Source organism: Echinococcus granulosus (genome assembly GCF_000524195.1).
Source record: "Echinococcus granulosus chromosome Unknown EG_S00156, whole genome shotgun sequence".
Taxonomy (NCBI): domain Eukaryota; kingdom Metazoa; phylum Platyhelminthes; class Cestoda; order Cyclophyllidea; family Taeniidae; genus Echinococcus; species Echinococcus granulosus.
The window spans coordinates 1-19,178 of record NW_020170536.1 but is presented as its reverse complement, the minus strand read 5'-3'; the positions used below and the strand labels follow the sequence as shown (position 1 = coordinate 19,178).

General features: G+C 41.8%; 2 protein-coding genes across 2 annotated transcripts; both read left to right on the top strand. All coding sequences in view use genetic code 11, as the record gives it.

The window, feature by feature from the left end:
• Nucleotides 1–2,398: 2,398 nt before the first annotated feature.
• EGR_09599 (hypothetical protein) lies at nucleotides 2,399–4,602 on the top strand (the record flags this gene model as incomplete). Its single annotated transcript, XM_024498848.1, has 3 exons — nucleotides 2,399–2,733; nucleotides 3,171–3,435; nucleotides 4,312–4,602. 3 exons carry the CDS (start codon nucleotides 2,399–2,401, stop codon nucleotides 4,600–4,602), a joined length of 891 nt encoding a protein of 296 aa, XP_024346725.1.
• A 9,437-nt stretch (nucleotides 4,603–14,039) lies between these two features.
• On the top strand, nucleotides 14,040–17,534 carry EGR_09598 (hypothetical protein; the record flags this gene model as incomplete). Its single annotated transcript, XM_024498847.1, has 4 exons — nucleotides 14,040–14,248; nucleotides 15,619–16,237; nucleotides 16,803–17,376; nucleotides 17,461–17,534. 4 exons carry the CDS (start codon nucleotides 14,040–14,042, stop codon nucleotides 17,532–17,534), a joined length of 1,476 nt encoding a protein of 491 aa, XP_024346724.1.
• Nucleotides 17,535–19,178: the final 1,644 nt, after the last annotated feature.

The following is a 19,178-nucleotide window of genomic DNA, read 5'->3' as shown; positions in this document are numbered from 1 at the left end:
CACTGCTTCCGTGTTTTGGCGCCGTTGTTCAGATTAGGCAAAATTAGGAATGAAAAAACCCGAAAACGACTATCCGCATCTTAGTCCTTTTGGTTCTTCCGGGATCCTAATATATCCGGATAGCAAATTGTGGAAGTTAAATTGTTTTTTTTATTACCCTTTAATTCCTGAACGTTAAAAGTAGGACGGGGGCACCTAATAGGTCCGAGGGGACGTGTGTCTGCACGATAACGACACAGCTATTGAGAGCTCTGCGCTGATTGGTTGGCTGTGCACTCAAATAAGCAGACTGTTGATTTGCTCCAGCATGAGCACCGCACATCACCGCACACCCACACCTCACAAACCACACCTTTGCGAGGACGTCTTGGAACCTTCGCGTTACTCCACAACCACGATTTAGTCCACTGGAATCCACAAGCTCCTTGTGAACTGTTCTTCCCGTAAGCAACACTGATGCTAAATATTTTATAATATTCCACTAATGCTATGCTTCTCCCTCTATAGTTAGTTCTTTTTTTCTCGTTACCGTTGTATGCTGCTCTCGCAACACTCCATAATCCTTTCCTTTAACTCTTCCCAATAATTCCAAAATGCAAAGATGTGTTTAAGCGGCAGAAATGTGTTGGTAAAAGGACTTTTGGCCATGTAGAAGGTATGCTCCATATTTAAAAGAGATTTACTCCAGAGTTCAGGAAATCATTTTTCTATTAGTTCTCGCCCATGGCTGAATACACAGTGTGGTTTTGATTGTTTTAGAGTTTATTGGTTGTGCGGTATAATGCACCGAAGTGCCGAGCCTACTTAAAGATAACAGTATGATGTTCAGTGTAAAGTACAGAAATCCAGATATCACTTGTCAATCGAAGTTCACACTGCAGGTATCATGACTCCCAGTGAATGTGTCAGTGATTTTCTTGTGCTATACTTTGGAAGATCTTGTTAACTCATATTCAGCGGTTGTATAGGAATGCCTTTTTCCACCAGAATTCGTAATTAAAGAGAAGCTCGTGGAGGGCTTCTCTATTGGATTAAACAGTATCGGCTCAATTTAAAGGGGGAATGGGCACTTTAGCTGCCAAAAAAAACGCTTGAGAACGGGCGGCAGCAAGCAGATAAAGGCATCACTACAATCAGCTATCACACACCAAGGCTCAATGAACTAGGTTAAGGCTGCTGGTTAACAGTTGCGTAACCAGTTGGTAAACGTAAAAGTAGTGGGTACTTTTACTACTATCAGGCAGCCAAAGGTGATTGAGATGGCCGACTAAGAAACAAATTTCCTGATTTGTGGTCAGATATCAAGTGAGAGTATGGGACCTTCTGGAAACTTCTGATCTGTACGACTTGGATGGCAGCGGTTTGTTTCTCTGACCTGACACTAAGTATCGCTTTAATTTACTACACCTTCAATCGTGCGAAAAAAAATGGCAATTGATTCTTCCAAGCCTGCATCCAATTATGTTTACTTTCATTATTTTGAGATTTTGAAAACAGTCTGATTAGGTGCGAATAAGTTGTACTTGTACCGTACAAAATCACACACCCCATTTATGGACCTATGGTGTCTTTTCAAGCCTTTCAGGTGGCCTGAAAATACTTTACGGTAAATGATTGAAGAAAATTTTCGCGAATCGTTTCCACTCTATTCCTATTTCTGGCAACTGATTCTGCTGTATTGTCGAGATTGCCGAACTTCGCACTATAAATTCAACATTTTAAAATATACCGAAACACTTTTACTCAGGTGAAGAGGCAGCAAAAGCATCAAATCAAGTCGAGTTTACTCCACATAATAAGCAACAAAATGGACAGTGCTATTCATTATTGCCACTTTCCCCGAGACCGTACCTCATGGCTTTCAAGTTGAATGCTGTGAGTTTTTGGTTAAGAAAGTTTTAAATATGCCCGCGGTTTCACGGCGTCGAAGTTTGTCAATGAGGTGCGGCTTTTTGGTCTAATGGCATCGTGTACCCAGAAGTCTAAAATTAACGGCGTATCAATGTTAGTCATTATGCTGTAGGCATAAATTTTACAGAAATTTAGGCGAAATAGGTGAGGTTATTTATTAGAGGATAACTGACTTTCCCTCAAAGTAAAATATTTCACTCTCAAATGCACTCATAATCATGAGAGGATCAGAATTTCTGATAAGTACCCAAAATTTTCCATCAGAATATATCATGGATGTGATTTGACCTTTTATCCGTTCGACCCCATGACTTTGTCTACCAAATATAATTGCTTTGTTGTGGCTAACGTCGAAGTGCATAAAAATTTTAATCCTATAGTAAGGGCAGAACTACTTTTGGAGAACATGTGTATTATGTTGAGAACAATAATGTTTGGCGCTTACTGGCTTCCTTCAGATAGAACAACAACATCAACAGAAATAGCAATGGTTCCATTCTCTTCGACGCATTCGCAAACGGAGGATTTTCGCTCGTATCGGACAGAGTCCGTCCTTTATCCGAAGGCCTACGACACGCTTATGACACCCTCATTCTATAGTGACAGTGGAGGTTGTCGCTGGGACAGTGGGGAGGCTCACCTCTTCCCTGCAAGAGCTGAGACCTACTACGAGCCCAGTGCCGCGCAGTACACGTCCTACTTCGCAGGCGCAGCCGCACTGAGCCCCTCTGCGCACGCCTTTGCCCCTGTGAGAGAGGAGTTTGGCGCTCCGAACGGCAGGGCTCAGCAGGCCTACAATGGCGGGATGCCCCAGGAAACAAGGTAAGTTAGACTACTCCTGTCAACTCCCACCCATCACGCCTCTCACTGAAATTGATCTGAACATGATTTGTAGGTGTAATTAACAGCCCGATTTTAATTAAAGTGCTTCAGCATAGATCGTTTTTTTTTCTGTGTGAAAATGTTTAATAGATAGTTTCAAGATGGGAATAAACTATTAACTCTTTGTATTTTTATCTACCTTAATTTTAGGCAGTATTCTTTACTATTGGCATATGTTAAGGCTGTATAGACCCAGATTACCATTGTTTTCCGGTATTTATTTTAGATCAAAAGATAATATAGTATCAGAGTATCGCCACAAAATACTGGTAATTATGCGTTCCACCCGGTTCTAAAGAGTACATTTTAGTTTTCATCAAATGATCTATTATCTTGTAGCAACTGAGGCGGAGCAAACTAATTTACTTTAACTTTAGATGCGAACACTTCCGTGTGCCAAACTACGGCTTTGAGTATGGAACTGGCTGCCCAATTTCCTCGACTACGCAGAATATGGTGGATCTAGATCTCCCTACGGAGCCACCACGAAGAACCGCCTCGCCGAACAGCACCGTCAGCGGGAGCGAGGTGGGCAGCGTCAGCTTCGCCACGGATGAACAGCTTTGCAGCTTGTCTGTCGTCGAGCCCGACAACACGTCGCCCGAGATTGTCGCACCGCATCCCGCTATCCTTCTTAACCACGTAAGCATCGTTTACTTGCTATGGCAGAGTACAAGTCATTAAGGAAGGGTTTGTGACTACGACCAAGATCAAGCGTAATTTTTCCCTATTTTTGCCCAAGAGGACACGGGGATATCGGTGAATGCAATTTGTCCCGTTTACATGGATTAAAAAAGCGCCTGCTTCCACATTCTGGTTTTGTATATTCAAAATTTGAGCGTCGAACCCCGATTGCGCAATTGTGTTGTGCAGCGTAGATTCTGTTAAAATAACTGAGATCATAATAAGTCCCGTATTGATGAATAAGTATTGCAGTTTATCTATGCAATTTCAAGTGTGTCTGAGTGGAAATCACTGGAAGAGTTTCATTAAATGTGCCTGATTTGGTTTGGAAATTATATTAGGTTGAGAGCTGTAGAAACAATTGACAAACTGTCAAGTCACGCATTGTTGCCTGAAGCATCTAGGCTAAAGTTGTGTATATGATTGTGAATTAAGCCCGAGGAGCATAAGAGGCAACATGAATACTTGAGCTCAAGCATACTCAACAGCGTATATCCACGCAACCGCTGAAAACCTCATTTTTTAATTAGAAACTTTTGAAATTTTAGCCTTCACTTGGATAGATACCAGAAATAATGTCGTGCCTACTATTGCCATTCCTTGTTTGATAGCTTATTTGAAACGAAAATGAGCAATTCGTTAGGGTTTGAAAAGCGCTTTAATTATTTATTTATGAATTTAGTCCTTGATACATTTATAAGGGACTACTAATCGTAAAAATCTTACAGGTGTGTTCAGAACCTCCAAGAAAGAGTTGCACGGTTATACCTGTACCGAAATACTACTAACCAGGAAACCATTTGCCGAATCTAAACGCAAATAAATGAATTTTAGAACGTCTCTGAAATAAATGAGAGAGACTCGAAAATAGGGAAGTCGAATCAAAAGAAGATTTTGACGGCCACTGAAAAGGACCTTGAGCGACGCCGTAAGAACAACGAGGCCTCACGAAAGTCGAGAGCACAAAGGAAGGACCGCTTTTTGATGGATGTACGCGAAGTGGAATTCCTCAAAATAGAGAATCAACGACTCAAGGATTTTCTGACTGAATTGGAGTTAGTCATTAAGGAGGCAAACGACACACTAATCGCAAAGTTCAAATATCAGTTACCGACGGCGTCTTGACCCACTTTGTAAAACATTCTTAACGCCTAATGCTATCTCATTGTTCCTTGCGGTAGCTTGTAAGTTTTCTTGGTCTGCTTCGAACAACACATGCTTTACAAACCATTCTTAGCTCATTGTTACACCTCGTAGAGCAGCTAATACCCCAACTGGACAACATTTTTTTGTTTCAGCCCATATTTAACTTTTTACACTTAAGAGAATTTGAAACGGTGTGCGAATAGAGTTGGTGGAATCGGTTTTATTCCTCATAGAAAATGTTAAAGTGTAATTGTAATGAATAGGACAGCCTTCTCAAAGGTAGTATTTGGGCTTGCTCACCGTTTTTGCCGGCAACATGTGCAATATACTTACTGAGTATTCTAAGATGACTAGTTACCACCACTACTAAAACACGAGTCAAAGGCTGACAATTACGTATCGTCAAACGCTATAATGAAGTATTTTACCGATCTGCAAAGTATTCCAAGCCTTCCTTCGTTAAATGGAGATGTTACAAATGGGATCGAATTGGTTAATTTAGAAAATTCCCGTATTTCGTGTGAAAATTGTGAGCTTTATACTTATTTTCGTTCAAGATTTCAAACTGACTTCATTAAAATAAAGCAACCTTTAAAATCCTTTGTCGTAAAGCTGCCTAGAAACTGGAGGCGAATTTACCAGATTAAAATATCGCCGTACCGGTGTTTCAGGACTCTAAATGTCCTTTTCCGATATTTTTTGATGCAAAGTATTTATTTCACTCGTCCCTTCAGTCGGTCCCAAGAGATTGCAATTTTCATCCAATCAAAAAACCCACATGTATCTTCTGGATTCTTCAGTAATTCTATTGTTGGGAGGGGAAATTGGAAAAATTTAACTTACCCTTGATTTTTATACCGAAACATATATTACCCGTCAAGATTATAACAAATATCACAAAAACTGTGACCAGCAACACTGCCGTATCGCCGATGTGCTTTGAGTTCCTGTGAAGGCAACTGTGGGTGAAGAAGGCTCATCCAGTCATGTCGCATTCTGTTTGCGATGTATTTCGGCATATTTCTTTACAGAAGTCGTTGATATTATAACACATTGAAGCTTGACTTTAAACAAGTATGTGCAATAGAAATACAGTCTATCGATACCCCGGGTTAATTCAATCTACCTACATAGAGCAAGGTATTTAAGAACTCAAGAAGACTTGTAGTAACACATTCACATGCTCTCTAGTCCACGAGAGGTCAAGCAAGAGACCTACAACCAGCCTAAATAAACTTTTATGGGCTACAGAATCTATGACACGGTGACTAGGTGTCATCGTGCGATCAATTTATGCAGTTTTTTTTATTAGTGTGGAAATTTTTCTCAAAGTATGGAGAAAAGTATGCTCCAAAACAATGTCATACTGAATGGGTAGGAAAAACGACTTCTCAAGGAAAGACCTGACGGAAAGTGAAAGCGAAAAATACTTTAAAAGTAATTATGCAAACAGATGTAATCTTCTAAGGTCTTAAAGCCAGTAATATGATGTCACTAGGACATGATGGTGTAAAGCAATTTCTGCGAAAAAATTGCACTAAACTTCTTTTAATATGCAGAGCAGTACTCTATTAGGTTAATTATTTGCAAGTCGAAAATCCCTCAAAAATCATCCCACCATGATTAATGCGTCACTTGTCGAAGTGCATCTTCGTTAGGCAGTGTCATGGCTCGGTGTAAGCACATGCGCTTGAAGCGACGATAAGGTGAAGCGTGGAGTATGCTTCGCCATGCAGCTTGGGACCGAAGATATTGATGCTTCCAGCCCTTACTTCGTCGCTTCACATTACGGCCAAGCAGATTGTATAGGTACTGTCGGTAAATGGACTTGCATTGTGTCACACTACTTAAAAAATAACTGATCCGGCACTGAGGAGGAGCAGTCCCTTCCTGTGAAAGAATGCGCATCACCATGGCAGGTAGGAAAAACGAGACAGGGGGAAATTCACCCGCAGATGTATGATTGTAACCACTTCGACTAAAAACGCAATTATGCTTTGTGTACCGTTTTAGTGTTTATGTTGAAAAGGGGTCAAGGTGGGATACAAAATACATCGCTTTTCTTTGGGTGATCTGTAAGAGGATTGCGCTTAAAGTGCAGTGGGTGGTGCAACAGTGTGCGTGTGACACCTGGCTGTCGCATTGCCACGTGCACTCGATGTGGATCTATGCCGTGACTCCCAGACTGTGTGGCAGGAGGGTAGGCTATCTTTGCCTTTTTTAGAATTATTAAATCTGGGAATTAGCAAAAATCCTAAGCACACAAAACGACGAAGTACTATGCGATAATTGGAGCTCAGGGTGGATAGGAGGCAGTAAGGGAGGGACTTGACGTCCTCTGATGAGTAAGGCGATATCCACACTTTAGGCTCCACAATTTACCCAAGTACTTAGCATGTTTAAATTTAACTTCTTTAAAGTTGGGAAGCCGTATTATACTTTGTTCGAATTCTTCTGGAACTCTGTTGCAATTGATTTGTAGCACCTTTAATAACGACTCCTCCCGTTGCTGCCGCGGTCATGCACAAAGTTTAAGCAACTCAGATCATGCAACCACCATCGTATGCATATTGAGCAAAGAGGATGGCAATACTAGGGCAGTAGAATGTCAACCTCAAGAAACGAACTTGTTTAATAAAGATTTGTTTCAATAGTGCCAGAGTAATTTAGGTATATCTGCTAATTTGACCATTCGTTTTCTGTTTATCGAAAGAAAACTCGCGGATTACAGCATCACAGTGCCTCTGCTATCCAAAAAGGCTTAAAATACGAGGGTGGACGGGCTACTGATATTTCAAGCAGTTAAATTAATATTACATCCACACAGCTTTAATTACCTGTTCATGCTCAAGTGACATTTAACCGTGGACGCGTTTGCGCACGATTTCCTTTCAAATTTTAATTCATAAAGTTAATCCAAGGCCGTTATAGGTCACGATTATGCTGTGCCTTGGGCACCGCGTTTCCTAGACATTGGCGTAAAACGCATGCTCTAGTGAGAAAGTGTTAGTAGACATTCGTGCGCATAACATCCATCCATAAGGTGCAAGCGGACCTCATCATCGCTTACTGGGGGAGCGTAGCCATTTCTACTTGTCGGTACAACTTTTTTCTACGAAGGCCGCAAAGTAAATGATGATATTCGTACGTGATGGATTTTAGGCTTGTGCTTAGTACACAGGTTTAATTTTGGAAATGAATAACATTATTGTGCCAATCGGATGCAATCATTCAGATCTATATTTATCGTTTTACTCGATAGTACATAGCTATTTCTCCTTCGGGAGTGTTAGCAAATTCCACTACAGAAATCATTTTCATTTGGAAGCCTACGGCACAACTGACTTTGCGTGTAAGGAGGGAAGGGCGCTATGGTGCAGTCAGAAGAAGCTATAATATCAAGTCAATCAACGTTTGCATTTCATTAATCGCAGCATAAATGCGTAGGCAAAATAATGTCGTGGAAGATAGTGGCTTGCTGTTGAAACACTTTTGCTACGGCAAATTAATTGCTTCAAATTTGTAAACGACATGATTTTGTTCCATTCTTTAAGGCGGCAAATGTAAGGTAATAGTTTTTCATAACTTCTTTTACAGTAACGCAACGGAGAAGACACGCCGTCACCGCAGGAATCTCACACCACTGTTTGTTGTTGTAGCTGTACTTTATTTATGGGTAATTAGAGTATTAGCGAAAAGCGAAATGGATTATTTAACACTTTGTTAGAACAAGTTTATTTTCTGCCCCACAACACAGTCATTGACCTACCCATCCTCAAGAATACTCGTGAAAATCAGCATCCAAATCATAATTTCGGAAAATTGTAAGTCCGTATCATTTCTAAAAAAAACGGCCAAAAATTCAGCAAAAGGGTTTATTCCTTCTCTCAAAATCCTTTGTGTACTATGGGCTAGATAAAACACCACCATGATAACCTTATTAATCGCTATGCTTCCGTTTGATCGACCGTTTAATGCGTAAATATGTAAAATCACAACACGATGTACTTGGGGTGTAGTACAAATTAAGGATATCTGGTTCTTCTTCTGTGTCCAGCGTACAGCTCGACACACGATCACATGCGGAAGACGGGTCTCACGTGACCCCAATTATGGCGATTCCCATGCACAGCATGACAAAAGTGGTGTTCCCTTGTGCGATATTCGCATTTTACTTAAGAATGAAAGATATTGCTTGCTTTATTCTCCGTCTCGAGGATAACTTGGTACACTGAAAAATTGTGACCAGGAGGGATTAAGCCATTGCGTGGCGAATGGCAAAATTTCCCAGCATCTGGTGCTTAGCTAACTTATCCCAAGATGAGATAGTGCTTCTTTGGCCTTGGTTACACAGAAACAGCGTCCCTTCATTGGGTAGATGAAAAGGCTTGAAGAATAAATTGCCTATTTGACATAAGTGATCCTCGAAGACATTGTCCGGTTCCCCATTTAAATGTCACAACATTCGGTGTCATAACATGATGTGCATAGATTAGCACCACGGCCCATGGGACATTTTTTTAAGTGCATTCATCACTTTTGTGACCCTAAAGTCTTTAGTGAGAAGTAAAATGCCGAATTTGATAGAGTAGCTCACCCAACCATCCCCCCGGTTGCGCAAAATTCCCCCAACCTGCATTAAGTGCCACAATGGGGCGGTGCTGTGAGGGCATTTTAATAGGCTGTCTCATTCGTTTAATCCGCCACATTCTGCAAAATTTTATCCGACTTATTTTATGTATATGGATCGTATTGTAAGTGGAAGGTTGATTTTTTCATGATAGCTGACTTTGGGACAAAATAAATACAAAAGCTAAGTCATTTTTAGGTGTGCACTTCAGTCTAAAATTAAAGTATGAAGTTCCAACACTTTCGTACAACTCCGTCATGCAAAACAAATAAGTGTAAAAATGAGTTGCACTTTTCCAAAGGACTGGCATTCACTGTCTGTTGTTTACAGGTCACTACCACCTAGTGGAACCATCAGTGACCATTTATTCAAGTTGATAAACAAAATTCCATAATTGCGGAATACCGAGTCCCTTATTATTGATATTATTAGAAGAAAAGCATTCCTGAAAGGGCTTGGTAATGTTCAGAGACCTTCATGATTTCGTTGAAAAGGTTATATTTATCACTGCACACAGTCGCAAACTTAGCTTTCAACTTCTAGAAATGAGCCGACCTCGGAACAACGACGTGGAAACGTTCAAGATAACATTTTAGAACTTTCAGTAGATCTACACAGTAATTGTCGCATTTCAGGCTATTATCTTTAACATGATAAGTTAGTGAATTCTTCATTCTAACCCAAAATCATTTTGGTAATAATCAAAAAACTCCTCTGACTGTCAATAGTCGACATTGGGAATAAGCATGATGCGTTTGCGGGGCGGAAGTTCAAGCCCTTTTTAGCGGTCGAAAAAGGCACCAGACACCTGATCCATCCCTCCTAGTCTTTTAGTATACACCTGAACTAAAATCGCTTAAATAGGGTAAAGTAGGTTTCATTCTACATTTAAATAATGTAAACCTGCCTTAGTGACACTGGCATTTATACATGGTATTTAAATGGCAAAAGCACGAACTTTCAAAGAGTGTTCAGTTTTCCTATTTAATTGCACTACAAATGACCTATTTCATATACTTCTAGTTTCAAAGCTATCCGGTAGTGTGATAATTTATGTAATGCCATCCCACCGCAATTGCTGGACTAATTAACATATTCAACCAATATTTAAAACGATACATGTTTGCTGTGGTTTTCGATAACAAAGGTAGTTTAACCCCATTGATATGTCCATTTAAAATGTTAAAACACACTCAAGCACTTGCTTTGCAATTTACGCTTGGAAATGAGAAGAAAAGGAAAGTAAAACCTCTATTTGGAATGGAATCACTGAATTTAAATTTTGGTTAGTTAAAATTCCCTCAGGATGTAAGAGGCACCTGAGCAAGCTTCCCGATTGTGCTAGATGTAATGGTATCAATCCATTTCTGTCCTTCAGAAAAATTATAGGCAGTGATACGGGTTGAACGTGTTTTTAAAATGCTTCCCACTCAAAGACTTACGTACTACCAGTTCGAATTTTATTTTAAAAAAAGTAGAGCAAAAGTAGGCCTGAAATCTTCAGCTAGCAGAGTCATTGGTTTTATTGAAAGTAGCAGGATGCGCTACTCTTCGACATTCCAGGAAGGGTAACAGGGGTAGTGACAATGGCGTCCGCCTGCTGAGGATCGAGCTGCAAACGATGGCTTCACATAACAGCCTGTCGTAGTGAAATGCCGTGACTGCGGCACTGCAGAAGGTGTTGCCGTTCCTGTTTCGTGTGTGCATTGACGAGCGCGCTCATATCACGGTTGCGCTCACCCGTCGATTGGCCCGCCAGCCACGCACCCAAAGGTCACTTCTTCGCGGTGCACAAGTGTGTGTATGTGGACCAGCCGTCACATGGAGGCACACGCCTGCACACACGAGTGCTTGCGCCGACTTCACGCCAACCTGCACATGAGGCCTTTACTCACACAACCGCCAAGGCACACACAGAGCACATCTGCCTGCTCAGCGATGTGAGTCATTTCTTGCCTTTCCTAACGCCATGCCTTTCGCCACACCAACATGCGATTTCTGCCAAAACTTCGGACATTTTACTGCAAGCCTGATCATCCTCCCTTTCTTCCATGATTAATCTCATTCGCAGCTGTAAATTGCAAAGCAAGTGCTTGAGTGTGTTTTAACATTTTATTAATTATAAGGTGGTTCATGAAGAACCGATGCCATAAAAGAGTAAAGTAAATGACCCCCCAACTCGCTTGTCACTTCTGCGGCTTTGAGCATGATTGACTTAGTGGAGGTGAAATCTGTTATGGTATAAGCATGTTACTGGTTTTTTACCATTTCCCATTAGTTCTTAAACACTTAGATATTTTCTGGAAGGCTGCTGTCTCCATTTTCAACGGTTGATTCACCTGACGCCAGCCTAGTTCAACTAGCTGGTTCCACGCTTTCATGATATGCCACTGTCTTAGCGAGCCGTTCCCTTTGCGATGTTTTTCGGGCTGGGGTGAAGTAACAGTGGCATGTGATATCAGGTGGTAGCACTTTCACGTTATTTCTCCTTCAGTAAAATTGTGTCTTAAGCTGAAAAGAAGGATAAAAGAGACGTACACATTTCAGAGTGTATAACAAACGTTGAAACAGTTTGTACTCACGGGATCTATTTAGTATCAAATTACTTAACATCTAGCGTTTATTAGTAGACCTGAACGTTGACCATTTCACTGCTTCAGTAAAAATACTATGAATTGGTAAATTCGATATTTATGCTGCTTGCCTCGGTAGAATGTTTTGGTGGATCTGTTACTGAATCGGGTCACACCTTGAATAAGTTTTGCATCACAATTTCACCTAAGAAGAAAGATTTTTTGCCCGTGTCCACAAAGCACGATGCCTTCTATTTACGGGGTATAAGTGATAAAATATAACCTAGTCTGGATGCCAGTGGTCATTCTATTGTCTCACGTGTTTACACTACGTGGTAGCTTGTTCTTACCCCACAACTGATGTCTGCGTGGGTCGGACTTTGATCGCCAGTGAAGTTACCAATTCACACTGGTCAGTGTTTAAAGGTCTACTTCTATGGTCTTACAGGTAGCCACTTTCAAATCGCGCTGTCACGTGGAAATATTCTTTGAAAATGCTCGAGATGTACTTCAGTCTTCTTAAACTTTTTCGATTATCCTTCATTTTTACACTGTAACGAGATGTCAAACCACTCTGAGTTATTGTTAAATCTATTCTCAACAACTCCGTTTTCGTTCATTATTCATTTAAGGGTGCGGCTTGTTAATAAGTCAAGTATACTAAATTGAAAACGCTGACCAAAGTTGTCTGCCCGTATCATTAGGACAGTTACGCATTCCATTCGCATTTCATTGCTGACAGGTACAGACATAACGCCATGTTCTCGACCAAAATTAATGTATTGTCAACAGAAGAAGTTTCTTGAGTGAATTCCCATTTGTCTGTCAGACAATATCATCGTGTCATAGTAACTAAAACCCCCGAAGTGGTGTGCCTCCGTGGGTACACTTAGTAAAAATCACTTCATACTCGTTATACCATTCCCTATTTGAGTGTGATACGTCGGTGCGCTAAATAGCCGGAAATTTGCAGAAAATTACAAGGAAAGTAAGTAATTTAGATGTGCACGGAAGGAATGATTCTGCGGATGGGTTTAAATCAACTTAATTTTCACTTGATTCTGTATTTACACTACCACTTTTATGGATTTAACGGTCATCTTCAAATTGCATTTTCTAATGAATATGTCATAATTTTCCTTTTGAGTCAAAAACGCTGTGCATATGGAATGACAACAAAAGGTATAGGGTAATTAGCTGACAAATAAATATTATTTTAAATTGAATTACCTTATTTTAATTGCACCTCACTTTCCTACGCTTCCCGTTTGGATTGCATTAATGCGCCCGCTAGACTTAATGCCAACGGCAAACAATCGGTCGGCGACCAAAGAGGCTGGAGCCCTTTGGGGTTGGATGAAACGAAAACGATAATTGCTTTGGCAGTTTTTATGGAAGTGTCTCTTTTCCCACCGCCATCAATTAACAGATTTTTATGCCAAGTAGTTTTTCCATAGCATCTCAAATGCTAAGTGTCGTTCGTAAAATATTTCTTTCATGTTTGGTGGATTGGTAATAACGTTGCGAGGTTAAATTGGATTGATCCAATTTTTCATGGACCTTCTTTTGAGGCACTTGTGTCATAAAATTTTCCTGGTATTTATCTCAAGTTGAACAGATCCGCTGACTCAGTGGCGCCGACGTTCGACTCATTCTCAGAAGTGTACAACGCGATCTCAGCTGTTAGTTTACTGAGGAATGATGCGTCAATTGTGGGGCAGGAATTTTTGTGGGTAATGAGCTTCAATCCACCTGTCACTTTATTAAATTTACCAGAATATAGCCGTCAACAACAAATGACTGCTCGGGTGCATTACTTTAAAAACATGTTTTAAGCTTATTCTTTTGTGGCATATGTTACGTTAGTAGCTCACGCTGAACGCGTTGGAGAAATTGAGATTAAAAGCTGACTATCGAAATCGGTAAATTGATGATAGAATGATGTAAATCTTAACGAACATATTCCTAGATATACGGAATATTTGCAAAAGTAATCGACAGAATTCGCTAGTGAGTACACAATAAGACCAAAGGTAATATAATTTACTATTTTACCGTTGAGTTGCAATCCTGCGTTGTTGAACAAGGGAGTGGGTTCTATAAGCCCCTCTCCATCGTGAGATACTGTTCCGTGAATTTGACGCTCTCAAAGGGCTGAATATCTAATCCTTTTAACAACAGTTTGTTCCTCTCATTACCTTAATCAGCAAAGCATGGCAGTAGAGAGTATTCATGCGGTCCGAGAGGCCAGGGAGGGTCATCCGTCGGGGCAGCAGACGGGAAGCTCAACAATGGGAGGCAGTGGGGGAGGAGAGTGGGACGACTCCCTGTGGTCCCTTAGCTGCACCGAATCCGAGAATCAGTCCTCTGAGACCAACCCGCCCGCCTCTGGCTTTACTCGGTCTTTTACCGTCCACACAGCGTGAGTTCTTCCCCTACTAACCATACGCTCCCTCTACACCGAGAGCATACAAGGTGCCCTGCTCTCACTTTCACTTTGTACTTGCTGTAGATACTCCTGTCAAATTGAAGTCTTTTGGAGCACGTAATTGTGACCGCAGTAGGAATTTGGTTGTGAAAGTATGAACAGCTCCGTACGCGTCTGATTGCACGCGTATTTGATCACGCATTTTTCAGCTACGATTTGCCAAATTTGTTCGCAAAGACAGGTCAGATTAATTTTAAAGCATTTATAGCACTACTTTAATACGGGTTTATGTAAGATTTACCAAATGATAAAGTGCTGGTAAGGCAAGACAAGGTATATTTGGGATCCGGGACTGTGTGAAGCGGTGGTGCCGAAGGCCTGCGCAGTGTGTGCGATGCAAATGCGATAACCAAAAATCGATGCCGCAGTTGGCGACGCAAAACTCCACCGCTCGATAGTAGGAGGGTCAGCAATTGATACAGAAATGTAGACTATGATAGTAAGCAGATAGCTAATAATCCGCGAAAATTAAACGCGTAAGGGACCCGAGGAGGATGCAGCCGCAGTTCAATTAGCAAGTTAAGTCGCTCTCTAAATCCAGCTTCCAATAATTATTAGGTGTCTCATCCACAGCAACGATAACTGACTAAAAAAAATGCAAAAATACTTTACAGACGTAATTTGCTTTGTAGACATTCAAATGCAAACCAGATGAGTCCAATTGAGATATAATAGTAGTATTTACAGACAATATTTAATTGAGTTATTTAGTAAATTTAGTTGTCATTACATATACCGTCAGGGTAACAGCATTCTCTTTCAAACATCAGGGAGGTATTCGGTGGTGTACGGCCTAAGAATTCACTCGCTCGGAAGTTCGCAGGTCAGGCTGTGAGATAACAAACAGCAAATTTAATTCTTCACCATCTGTACTGATGACTTGTTAGTAGATTAATATCGTCTACACAAATCAAGGTTTTTTTTATATTCCATACTACCCACATTAGCTACAACCAATTATTACTTAATATAGCAAGAGTGTAGGTATAACTTTTTGACATGGTCGAATCAAGTTACGATGAAATTGCTTTCATACTGAAATGCTACAGTGACTAAACATCACATACTTTTCAATATTATCGGAACTTTTGTAAACTGACAATCTTAAAGTTCAAATATCAAGCCTCATACTTCTCCAATTTCCCGGTAAAATTAATGAGGAATCGAGGAATTCTTTACATAGCTGTAGTTTTGCCACTAAAACCAGCCTTTCTGTAGATAGGCTAAATTTAAAACTTCGAAAACTGCTAATTGACCCCATGTCGGCTACTGCTGTTGTGAAGTTAAAACCGACTTCTTTTCAGACATTCCGCGCCGGAACAAAAGGTTGCCATAAGACGCCAGCCCGGCCTCACAAGACGGCACTTGCAACGAGCAAAGACTCTGGGCTGCTACCTGCCGCTGACCATACCTTGCAGTCCCTCGACCTCTCCCAACCCCCCTAAGCCCTTCACAGCTAGCAGGATCCCTGCAGCCATCGGACTGGACTGCTTCGAGCTGCGACGCCGAAGTCGCAACGCGGAGGTAGCCAAGCGTCTCTCGCACATAGCCCGCGCTGTCACCAACACTACCGCTCCCGTCGCAGTTGACGAGGCGGTAGGAGAGAGGAGTCGCAGGGAACGATACGGTGTTCGTCGCATTCAGAGCCTCAACCGGTACACCACTGCTGTTAGTAACGGCAGAGAGCCTTGTCAGCTGAGTTGGGAGAGCCTTAGCACTAAGCCTCCAAGGCCACCAACAGTGCACAGCTCAACCGCCGCCAGTCCTTCGCGATTGCAGACACTTGACTCGGAGATGAATGCCGGCAGGGTGGCAGAAATGGTCAAAGTGGAGGCGCTTCAATCTCATCAGCAACAACAAATAAAATGTGGAAAAATCCAGGGATCACGCTCCTTTGATCAAACAGTGATGACTAATCCTCAGGTAGTAAGCTTTATCTAAGGCTCTTGATAAGAGGAATGCATGTTCAGATGCAATCTATAAGGTACAGCCGAAAATTCAATATTTTTTTGTTTAAAAACAACAATTTTTGAATTCCTTCTCAAATGAAGTCAGGGCACCGCAGTCTTCATAGAATTCGCAAATTTAGGGACAACAGAGCATCCTATTACATAAACAGAGCGATGATATCGCAGTACAAATATCGAGTAGATAGCCTTCAACAGGCTGTTTTCCTTCTAGAATATTGATGTGGTCACAACAGAAGGTATAAAATGCAAATCTTCACCTTCACATACTAAGCAAAGTTCAGAACCGGCATCCCCGCCCTGTAGCACTCGACAGCAGCAAGCTTTCCTTCCCAGCCCTTATGGAAATCGGGAAGCACCCTTGCTAATAAGGCCTTCGTTCATGCGAACACCAATTTCACTCCAAGGAGGCAACATTCAGAGTACGCTTGCTTAAGCCATAGACGAAGTATTCTTTTAACTTCCATCAAATAATTTCCCCTTTTTCCCTAGAGTCCGAAAATGCTTCTTGTTTCGAGCAGCTTAGCGCCGATTGTAGGAAGATTTCCAGTACCGCTGAAACACCAAACCTTCAAGTTCCTGTGGTTCCAGTAGCAATGGCTCCCCTTGCCTCACCACTTCCCCATGAAATAGGGGACGAAGTGACCATTGGATGTCTACATCAGCAACAGCAACTTGCCACTCCCGCACGACTGTCTCCAAGTACGACAATCACTCTGTACGAGCTCATTCAATTTTGCCACCTCTCCTCTACACACGTGCCCCCCCAGGCCTCCAATAATCCCCTGCGGCGCAACTCTTGGGAGGCAGGCGAGCTGATCCCCGGTCTGGGCATTCGTGTCTCCGTGGTGAGCGTCAAGTTTCCGCCGCATATCCGTCCACAGCGTGTATGGTGCGAGAACACTAGGCCCCGGCCGCTGTATCCTACGCCACGGAGCGCCTTCACCCCACTGGCAGGACCGGAGAGATGCGCCCTACCTTCACCCCTCGTTGTGGTAATTGACGAGGTTTCGATCTCCGGAAGCATGTTTTTCCAACCAGGACAGATAATTCTGGAGGTGAACGGTGTCAACCTCTTTTCAGTGCCCACCACGAGTAAGCAGAGCCTCTTAACACGACTCATACAGGTTATTTTCGCCGCATACAACAGTGGCGATGGAGGACTTTATTTCACTTTAGCCACGCCATACCCTTGGCTTGTGAAACGAGTCAGTCATGAGGCAATCGAGACCCGACTCCACGAGCAACACTAACGTCCATATTCTGTACCGACCAATTTTCCGATATTTATATCAAATGTAACCATTTCTTGTTATCGAAAAGCTGACTTTTCCCCATCACTATTGCGACAATAGCATGACTTCACCAATTCGTCCTAGTGCTAGCCCCTAAGTCAGGTATGGTGGATCCACCAACCTCTGGAGCTCTACCTAATCTGTAAGTAGTCAACATGCAGTAAGGCAATTGGTGGGATTTCAATCAGTCCCCGTGTCCATGCGCTGCAGCAAAATGATGAAAGTGGTGGCGAAGAGGCAGTCCGGAAGCAAGCTACCCGCCCTAATAAACCTAAGCCACCACAATCATCACTGCTCGTAAAACAGGCGCACGGCCACATGCGTCCCATGCCAATTGCCGCTACCGACAGTGCCTAAGTCGACGCATGCAAGATGACCGTCCACGCCCCCAGCGAATGTAAACAGCGTGGAAACGAGGCTGGGTAATCATCACACATCAAATCAGTCGCTACGCTTTCGAAAGGATGATACGTGCAACAAACGCCACGATCGTCAATGCAGTGCACCCTACATGTTCACGAGTCAAACGATCTGCAAGAGAATCACCCCAGCAAACCAACATATGCAAAGAATCGGGCGATCCCATTCTGACGATCCAACCACATACTATGAGAACACTCACCATGAGCATAAATGTCCAATAATGTATCCCAAATCTGCGGTAATCCACAAGCTCAAAGTCATTCCCGTATAAAATCAAACCTTAAACTCACAAGCCACGAAAAAGAAACCAAATAGAGAGTGATAATTAAAGATTTTCGCAAATGTTTACTAAATAACTTTAGAAGAGAAGTGTTGGTGGCCCCAAGAGGACCGGGAAAAATGTATTTACAAAATGTACAAATCAAAGTGAGCATAGAAAGGGGTATGTACAAGTTCAGAAAATCAACGACTATGTTGACATTTTAAGCATCCCACGAAGTATTACTAATTCCCTTTGTAATTGGGAATCGTCGTCCTCATCCTCTACGGAAATCCAGTCCGGTGGGGGAGGTGGAAGAGCAGTGGCTTTCGGTGGCAGCCGATATGAAGCCTCCGCATACTTTTCACCCCTAGCGACGGGATATCTAATAGCCTTCCATTGGGAATTACACGAACAGCGCCACATCATCGGCACAACGGAATAGCAACAGTCAAGATGGAAGGCATGCAAAGTAACCGCTGGCATTTTGGTAAGTTAAAACAAAAAAATCACAAAGTAAAATAAACGGGTTTCTGCAAATAAGTCCTAAAGTAATAAGATTTACACAAATCTTACAAAAGCAAAGAGTGTCATGAGGATTTAAAAAATCAAAACCAGCAAATGTACAAGTTGGTTTTCCTCTCCCATTTCAGAATAAAGCGCTGCAGAACAGCCTTCGCTGAAAATCAAAACTTAAATTATGGTTATGTTAAAACGTAAAAAAAACGTAGTTTTATTTTTAAACGTATTGTGGATATTTGACATTTTGGGTAAATGCATGTTTAACTAAGTGCTTCGATTACTTAGACGATCGCTTGGGCTTCCATCAGTATCTTGTGCGTAATATGCTTGGAAACCTAAACCAATTGTTCATACACAATAAAGGGTTTAGAAGCAGTTTTTGTAAGTTGGTTTTTGAA